The 9,808-nt window shown below is 47.0% G+C and overlaps 1 protein-coding gene across 3 annotated transcripts in view; it reads right to left on the bottom strand.

The window, feature by feature from the left end:
- Positions 1 to 9,808, bottom strand: part of STXBP5L (syntaxin binding protein 5 like) — a 448,370-nt gene that overhangs the window by 102,845 nt on the left and 335,717 nt on the right. For all 3 annotated transcript variants that reach the window (XM_019527059.1, XM_019527060.1, XM_019527061.1), the window contains one exon: positions 8,941 to 9,006. In XM_019527059.1, the coding sequence (XP_019382604.1) occupies positions 8,941 to 9,006 (66 nt within the window). The remainder of the gene's footprint in view (positions 1 to 8,940; positions 9,007 to 9,808) is intronic.

The raw sequence follows: 9,808 nt of genomic DNA, 5'->3' as shown, positions 1-9,808 counted from the left end.
AGCTTGCAAAAAAGAATTTTTTCAACTATTTGAGTAGGTCTAATAAAAGATATCGGCTTTACCCAAAAAACCTCGTCTGTCCATCAAACTTGCATTCTAAACCCTAATCCCAAGGGGCCTGCAGAATGGGCCTCTGATTTTCCAGCCGTATTCACTGAATTCTAATGGCCTCTAATATTATATAACAGGTCTAGATAAAAAGATAAGTCCAGTGAATTGACCTGAACTATTTCCAAGCAGGACAGCTAGATTTTTAGTGAAATGAGAAAACTGTCAAGATGTAAGAAACAGGGAGCATTCTGTTAGCACTGCATCTTTAACTGATTTCACAGATATTTGTAGTATTGGTTCCCTAAGTAAAGATATCAGTGATTCAATGGAAAGGGCATATTTTGGTAAAAACTTTAGGAGCATAACAAAATCATTCAACTGAATTAATGACTCTTCATAGGTTAAACTCATTTATGGGCCTGATTTTGCAAGATGAGGGTTGTGATGTTGCTGTATTTCAAGAGAACCTGGATATAGCCAAGTCAAAACAATGAGCTGGCTTGGATCAGACCAAGAGTGGGGTGGACAGGAGATGCACTGATATATCCAAGCAGCCTGCACTGGCAGAGCTATTATGGGGCTTAGCTGGAACTCAAAGGAGCCTCAGTCACAATAGAACCTGCCACAACTCTCTCCTAGAGGTTAAAGTGGAAGCTACTTACAGTACTGTATTACCGAGACAGGCCCCTGTTGTGAGGATTTCTACTTAAAGTCCCTGGCAATCCTATTTCAAAGTTTAGTTATTCAAATATGCAGGATTCAGTTTTTGGCTCATGTTACAGCAGATCTGCCAAAGCTGAGACACCTTACTTTCTGCTATCCTATTAACTTTATTTAATATATTTGAGATGGCTCAAATGAATGTGTTATTTTAAATCACAACTGTCCAATGGGTGGCCTATTGGCCACGGGCAATCTGTAAGGGGTTAGATTATAGGCCTTTGGCTCCTGCCTGGCTGCAGCAGTGGGAGGAGGTATGGGTGCATGGTACAACAGCTGCTGGTGTCTTCAGGCTCCCTCTCCCTCCCCAGCTTTTGCTGCCTGCCCCCACTACAGTGGGCAGGCTACGGAGGTACAGGGAGCTGAGGGTGAGCCTAGGGCTGCACAGGCATGCAGTGTGGCAGAGGCATGGGAAAGGGTCTGCATGGGTATTTGGGGCAGAAGTGGAGGACAAGGTGGAGGTACGTGGTGCAGCAGGTGGCGGAGGGTTACCCGCAAGGTGCAGAGGAAGAAGGGAGGGCATCTGCACAGTGTGAGACCCAGGGTGCCTGTGGCTCTCCCTGGTGCAGCCCATGGCTGTGTGGCTCCTGCTGGTGTGTGGCCTGCAGGGTGTTCAGACCCCAACCATTTAAAAGTGGTACAGCCCTATTTTAAGTCATAAATACTTTTGAACAGCAACTGCCAACAAGATCTCAGCTATGTTTCCAGGAAAAAGACACACTTTATAATACATTTTGGAAGAGCTCAGATAGGAAAAAAATTTAAATCAGTAATGGTTTGCCTTACTGACTGTTAAACAGCAGAGCAAATATAAGTTTCAGTTCAAAAACCCTGGAAATCAATCTAAAAGAAACAGAATTGGATCCAGGATTTTATGAAGGGAGGTGTGGAAGCAGTAACTGGTATTGCAGAGCTTGTTGCACCCTTGGCTCCCAGCGTCCTCTCCTCCCCACTAAGGTGGGCAGACTGCACCCCAGGAGCAGCAGCTGAAGACTAAGTTCCAAAGAAGGCAAGCATTCCTCCCCTCCCTTCTCCTCCATTCTCAGAGGCATGTCCCTACCCCTTGCCTCCCCTCCTGTCCCTGTCCCCTTCCCTCCCATTTGCCCCCCTCCTCCACCTGCTACTGCAGGTATCCCTGCTCTCTGTGCTGTGCCTGGGCGAGGCGAGCTTCTGTCCCACTCCAGCCAGCTCCAGGGGCTAGGCTGAGTCTGGAACAGCAGCGGCAGTGGGTGGGTAGGTTCTCCTTCCTTGTGCCTGCTCCCAGGATGGCAGGGAATGCCCAGGGGAGCAGGCAGCGTGAGGGAACCCACCTGCATACTGCCACTGCCAGTGTCCCAGGCTGAGCTTAGCCCCTGCACAGCCTGGATGGAGCAGGGCAAGAGCTCCCCTCACTCCCAGGACATGAAGACACCAACAGTGACAGGTGAAGGCATAGGTATGGGAGAGGAGGGAGTTAGGGGAGGATGTGCCTCTGAGCATGGGGGAAAGGGATTTTACTTCCTTTGGGACTTAAAATTAAGTTTTGGGCTGCTGATCCTGCTGGCATGGTCAGAAAAGTGGGGTCTGCAGCCACAGCACTCCTTCTGGATCCACTCCTGAAAGGAAAATAATGTTGGACACTGCTGGAAAAAATGCACTTAACTCTGGCAGATGTAAGGTATGAGTGGATTATTCCTTGTTGTAGAGTTAAACATATGCATAAGTGTTTTTATAAAAATTTAATTTTCTAGTCCTCAGATTTTGGAGAAAAGTTGGACAATGGGAACGTCTGTGGCTCAGGGCCCTGTCACAGGGAAGATTCAGCACGTTTTATTTAGATTGTAGTAAGCATTACCATGCTGTATTAAATGTTAGACCATATTCTGAACAGCTGCATGGTAATGTTTACTATGTTCTCTAACACAATCTCTTACTGAGTGTCAGTCCCTGTTCTGGCACCTTGCCAGAACCAGTTCAAGACTCCAGTACAGTGTGGTGCTGGGACTGACTATCAGCTGACTGCTGGTTGCAGCCCCAGGCACTGCAGAAGAGCCACTTCAAGATTCCACTGTTGTGCAGGGGCTGGGACCCAAAATCAACCGACCCAGGCCCAACATCACACCAGTCTTGTACCAGCTCAAGTGCAGAGCCAACACTGGGATTGATAAGGAGGCTTCGTACAGCATAGCAGTTGTCATGGCTGGGTGAGGACACAAATTGCTCATATTTTCTCCATGGAGCAGTCTGACTATACCTGAACACATGTGACTTAACATGATACTCATCACTTCAAAAGACTTAAATTTGCTATGATACAATCACACTTAGCATGCTTTACTGTTTGCACGCACAGATGCTCGTGTTTTAAGTGCAGTTGACATGTCCTAAGTGTCCCATGTGTCGAGGCCGTCAAAGAAAAGTGTCCCATGTGTCAAGGCCCTCTTCTGCCTCCTTCAGAGCCTCCTGTTGAGGTTCTGGCTGCACTTCTCCCCGTGCCTTTTTTTCTTATGAACTCCTTCTCCATGGCCCCACCAATCTTTCTGGGTATGGCCAAGCTGGCTATCTGTAAGAGCAGGAAGGAGGCCCTGGCTGAGGGAACCTGGGTGAGTGAGGCTGTCTTCTTGTCACTCCTCTGCTCACACCTCCAGGCAGAGTTTTACTGGTCGGCATCCACAGGCACCCATTCAGGGGACAACGGATGCTGGTTCGTGTGTTCTGCTCAGTGTCCCCTTCTGGATCCTTGTTATTAACCCATGACCTCACTCCCCTTCCTGTTTTCTATTTATTTGCCCCAAGAAATCAGTTGATGTGTCCCCACTGGCTTCCCTTATTAAAGAAGGCTTACAGTAATTCATGATGGGCTTAAACCTGTGATCTTACCTCACATCTAATAGGCCTATTCCTGGCAGTGGCAGGGGCGGATACTCTACAGCAGGGGTTCCCCACATTTTTATACCGCAGCCCGGCAAACCGTGGCCCAGAAGTAGCCGTGGCCTGGCAAACTGCAGCCCAGCAGTCACAGCTGACCACTGCTGGAATTTCCGGCCAGAAGACAGGTAAGGATACCCCCACCTCCTGGGCTAGGGGGTGGGCCAAACCTTGTGCTGCTATGGGCCCTGTGAAAGGAGCTGTGGCCTCTCTGCCCAGCTCGAGAGATGGCTGTGGTTTGCCAATTCACGGCCACTTCTGATCTGGCAGCCGACTGTCTGCGGACTGGCAACTGGCCTGCCACAGCCCTGTGGCTGACCCCTGCTCTAGTGGGAGAGCATTGAACCAGATATCTCTTAAGTGATCTTATCCTCTATTCCATACCTTCCCTGGCATCACCATTATTGGCTTAGAGATGCCAGAGGAAACATTTTCAACTGTTGTTTTCAATAGCCATTAATAGATCTATCATTCATGAATTTATCTAGTCCCTTTCTGAACTTGGTTATGCTACCTGCCTCCACCACATTGTAACAGGGAGCCAGAAGGCTCCTGTTACTTTAGAGGAAACTGCAGCAGGGTGAGCTGGTTCAGGGAAAGCTAGATGCTACCAAAGTAGCTACCTGCTAGTTGAGTTATAGCCAGCAGCCAGCAGCAACAGGCACAAGGGATAGACAGCCGGGCTGCTCAGGAGCTAAGAGTTGCAACCAGGCCAACTTTGTGGGTTGGCATGGCTCTCTGGCTTAGCGGGGTTTGTATTGAGTACAAGGCCAGAAGGTTGTCAGCTCAAGGCTGGGTGTTGGCCCAGAATTCCCCATGGCTCTGGGCATTCAGAAATTTTTGGAGTTTAGACATTGCACCTGGCTGGGGTCATCTGACCCCAGTGCTCTGTCCTGCCCAGGGCAGGGGGTCTGACTCGATGATCTGCTAAGGTTCCTTCCAACCTAACCATCTATGAATCTAGGAGAGTAGGCAGGGCCTTAGGTCAGAATTAAGACATCTGTAATGGCTGCTGAGTCACCTTACTGGAAGGGGCCAGGGCTTAGTGTGTATACAGGCAACCCCCGCTTAGTGCTCTTAATTGGTTCCTGAAAAACCGAGCGTTAAGCGAAACCAAAAGTATTTGACGACCCAAGATGGCAACTGCAATTGTTTTTAATGACCCAAGATGGCGACCGTGAGTGTTATAATGAAACTCGCTGAGCGCTAAGTAAAATCAAGTATCAATTTCAAATGAGTGTTATAGCAAAATAGCGCTAAGTGAAAGAGCATTAAGCAGGGGTTGCCTGTAACCTCAGGGCCTGGGCCTACACAGTCAATCTGGCTTGGGAGGCTGCCAAGACAAGTGCAGCAGAGCAGGGGGAAGGCAGAAGAGATTCTAGCTGGTTCCTGGGCTATTTCAAGGAAGCCAAACAGTGCTGCTGCCCTACAGAGGAACATTACCTGGGTTAGGGGGAAGCCTTGTTATGCAGGCAGGTAGCCCATGTTTACCTTTGGACCCAGAGAGGGTTTAGTTTGTTAGCCTGAAGCCTTATTCCTTGGTTACAAGTTCTACTGGTTGTGGTTTGGAAGTGGCTAAAAGGGGAGAGTACCAGAGGGGTACATTGTGGGCCAACCCAAAGCAGGGCACCTGGGGCACACCAGTGTTTTGAGCCTTGCTAGGGTTTTAGTTCAGGACCCTGGAGGCTCAGGCTGGGGTACTGCCTAGAGGCAGTCTGAGAGGGAAGCTGAAGCCAGGTACAGGCAGAAGCCAGACAGGGCTGGGGGTACTAGCGCCTAAGAGGATGGAGCCAAGGGAAAGGAGCCCTGTGCACTCAAAGGACAGAGACAGGGCCAGGGGCTCTAAAACCAAGAAGGGTGTAGCCAGGACAAGATGTCCTGCTCACAGAAGGGCAAAGACTAAGATGAAAGGCCTGGTAGCTTGGAGAAAGGTGGAGATGTGGCCAGAGGCCCAGGAGCCCAGAAGTGTGGAGACAGGGCTGGAACCCAGAAGCTGGGTCCAACCCAGTGGATCTGAGCTACGTGGCCCAGCAAGAGAGAAGGGATGGAGGCTGAGTGGGGTGAGGTCCCAACAAGGAAAACTGATTGGATAGGCAATATCTGTGAGGCATGGGCGAAGGTACTGGGGAGGACAGAACCAGTGTAATTAGCCCTTAAGGCAATAAGTAGCAACAATACTGATGCTGGTGAGGAGATCTAACTTGGGAAGTCCTGGGGCAGCCTCCCTTTTCTGAAAGTATCATTTTTTCAAGGTGTGGCAGGTGAGGAGAAGGGGAGATTGCCCAAAGAGAACCAGGCTGACTAGGGCTGAGGGGGCTCCCGGGGCATCACAGTTGACCCTGGAATTGAACCTCTTTTACACATTTCCAGTGGCAATGAATTCCACAAATAAACTATACATTGCATAATCATTGGGCCAAACTCTACTTGACTATGTTCCTTTGAAATCTAATAAAAATATGTGAGCTACAAGTTTCAAGAGCATGTGGGTGGGTGTTTGTCTCAGCATGAATATAGAAGAAAGGGAAAATATAAGAATGCTAAAAATACTTACCAATTGGATGGAAAAGAGGTGCAATCTGCAGCACCAGAAGCAAAATGACTAGGTTAGAGCTGCAGATACAAATTTCCACCAAACTGAAAAAAAACAGCTACTAGAAAACAGTGCTAAGCACTCCTCCTTTAAGGTTATAAACACATTTCATTTGAGGCAGCTCTGACTGTCCTGGGTTTTGTTTTATCTTCTTCAAAGCAGGAATGGTACAGCCCTTTACACATATATGTATTTATTCAAATACAAGATGAAGCTCTTTCCCACCCACAATTGGCATAGGGAAAAAAGCCCCTCATTTTATAATTGCATACAAAGAAATCTCACTAAATATACTATCATTAAACCTGCTGCCCAAAGCAGCATGTCCTCAGTAATAGAAACCAAGTATGAAGCTGATTAAATGCAGCTAACACTGTCCATGACTGTAAAACACATGGCCCACATTAGGCAAACATGATGATAGGCATATACCACAAGAATAGATTAGTATAGCCCATCTGAATAGAACACATGGGGTATTTTTACGTGTTCAAGCACCACAGTGCCAGGCACTTGGAAAAGCACCTGGAGCTGCAACATTTGCAGTTGTATAAATGTGCATCAGCACTGAGAAAATGGCTGTGACATGCTTTTGAACTAAAACACAGCAGAGTTCACCTCAGCTCGCATGCGGAGAAGGCTTGATTAACTGAGTCTGCTTTGAAGCTGAAGATCTCCAGCACATCATGGAACAGAAAAGTATGTGTATAAATGCCTATGGTAGTGCCCATTAAGCATAGTCCCCCTCACCGTTGACTCATTTTCAAGTCATGGTGAGCCACAACATTGCATATAGTTCACCCAGAATCCCTCTGTCAACCCCTCTTTCAGCCTAGCACATAGGATTAGTATGGCCCTACCTTCCAACAGGTGCAGCCAGACCAGGGTGCCCTGTACCTCAGTCTCAAATTTTTGAAGAAAATTTGGTTCCAGTCAGGAGTGGGGGTTAATATGCAAATAGGTTCTTTGCTGGAGGTTTCTGGAGTACAAACACATATCGGGTGCATCTACATAAGACATCTACTGCACAGTTGACTGATTAGCTGCACAGTAAACATCTCAACATCTACATGTCCACACCTATTAGTCTGGGTAAACTAATTTGCTCTGCCTCAGGATAGTATTTGTAAATACAAGTGCTATCTTGCTGCAGAGTAAAAAAAACTCCACAGCACTGCATGTGCAGATACCGGAGGGTCAGGCTGGCTCATGAAGGTGCTTCAGAGTGGGGGCTGCTTGCCAGAGTGGGGGCTGCACTCTAATATATATAAGTAGTTGCTAAAATGCTACTCAAAAGTGTGTTTATGGAGTACCTGTGCTAAAGCTTGCAGCAGTTTAAAAAAAATAGGTAACATGCATCAATTCTGGATAAACTAAGTGCACGGGTACTATACATAAATTGCTACAGGCATGTTTAATTTAAAGGTTATTGTTTTCAAATTTGCTTCTCACTTCCATTTGCTCAGGGAGAGCAGGGTCTGACAGTAAGGAGAGGGGGAAGGAGCTGCCAGGGGAAAATCTGGGGAAGGAGAAAGCAAACTGCTACCTGGCCCCTCAGACTTATTTTCCCTGCTGTAGCAGTGGGAGGGGGAAAAATTCCAGCAAACCTCCAATAGTTAAATTATATACCTGGAAAATTATAGCAAATTTATAATTTTTCCATATTTAGAATCTAATTATTGGGGGGGTCATCTTATAATCAGGGTCATCTTCCTTTTGAGTAAATATGGTAGCTCTTAAAAGCCACATTGCTGCTCCTCTGCCAGTAGGTGGCCAGGGAAAACACAGAGCCTGATAGGCTCCTCCCTAGAATGAACAGCAATTAAGTTAAATGAACCGCAATTAACTTACAGATGTACACAGCAGTGCCCCAGGGGAAAACTGTTAGCACATTTTATCAGGCATAATTCACAGGTACTTGAATCAGGACAATAGGTGTGAATGTCTGTAGGATCCTGGGACAAAAGACTTAGGGGGAGAGGAAGGGAATGCAACCTCTGTATATGGCAACCACAAAGAAAATTGCTAGGAAAAAGGGCTTAATTCCCACTTTCCTAAGGACTAGGGGTAAATCAGGACCCTACTGAATTCAACGGGAGTTTTGCCATTGATTTCAGCTAGGTTAAAGTACTAGATATCTTGGTAATGTTTGCTGGAAACAGGGCCTTGTCCTTTGCTTTCCTTTGATGTTTCTATAATAAAATTCTAGAAGCACTTTAACCATTGGCTGGTCCCAGTGGTTAAAACTTACCGTTCTCCACATCACAATGTTTCAAACTATCATACAATTGAAAAAAACAACTATTACAGAACTTCTCTTTTTAAACAGGTTCAGTCCATAAACAAACTTAGCAAGCACTCTCTAACAACCTGAAGACTAACAAGAACCTCAAATGGGTCCATATGACATACAAGGACAGGGTCCTGCATGTCACTGTCAGTTCAGATGCTTTCATCCTCTTCTCTACTCACATACATCCTAAATTGAACTCTCCTTTAAATGCACAGATTTGGCATTTTGTTCTGGTATATGTAGTAAGCTCTTTCCCTCCAAACAAAATCTAAACATAATGACTATGTACTTCACTTCCTAAGGATTAATGAAACACAGTGATGCATGACATGAATGGCTCATACTGACTGCAGAAAGAGATGCCAATCACCTTTACCTGATGTAGGAGACTTGCAGCGCTCCAGCTCCAGGGAAACTGGACTGTCACTGAGTTCAGTCAGGCCTGAAAAAAAATGGAGTTCAAAAGTTAAGATAGATTTGAGTGTACCAGGACACGCTTCAACTTTTTTGGCGGAAAGCTTGTCTACATTTGAAAGTCAGCTTAACACAGTAGAGTGTGAAATTAAAGCACAGTGCTATTCCAGAATAACTCCAAAAATAAACAAGCCTAGAGTACATATACAGAGGCCTACATGGATTTAAATGGGCAAGCAGGCTGCTGACAGATGAGGAAATAAAAACAAACTAACAGCACTTTACTGGAAAAGGAACCACACCCATTTCATACAGCTCCCCAATATCTGTATAGATCACCTGCTTTGGCTCCCCAACATCTGTATAGATCACCTGCTTCAGCGGGGCTTTTCTGGAGCTTTCATCTAATAGCCAATTGAATTAGCTATTACAGTGGTTATCAGCCAGGGGTACACATACCCCTACGGGTGTTTAAAAAGGTTGTAGAGGGTACATGGAACAGATGTGGCTGATAAATGCTGTGTGCATGCATGCAGCAGCAGCAACACAACACGTAGGCAGCGAGGAGCACAGCCTGGCCACGTGGAGAGCAGCCGGATCTGACTGGTAGGTCTGTTTTGGGGAAAAGGGTATGAGGGGGCAGACTGAGGCTCCAGCGGCGGAGGAGGGAGTGGGGCTGGGGCATGGGACTGAACTGCATGGCAGGGGTGGCTCCCACCACTATGCGCACTGCAGGAGGGCATGAGGGGGCACGTGCCCCTGGATCTGTGCATGGGGTGGGGTGGGCTGCAACTGTGGGGTGTGGCAATACCAGGCTCTTCCTGATGGGG

Source organism: Gavialis gangeticus, unplaced genomic scaffold (assembly GCF_001723915.1).
Source record: "Gavialis gangeticus isolate Ggan-Ray unplaced genomic scaffold, GavGan_comp1, whole genome shotgun sequence".
Classification (NCBI taxonomy): domain Eukaryota; kingdom Metazoa; phylum Chordata; order Crocodylia; family Gavialidae; genus Gavialis; species Gavialis gangeticus.
Note: the sequence above shows the minus strand (reverse complement) of the source record. Positions and strands in the feature narration are given on the sequence as shown.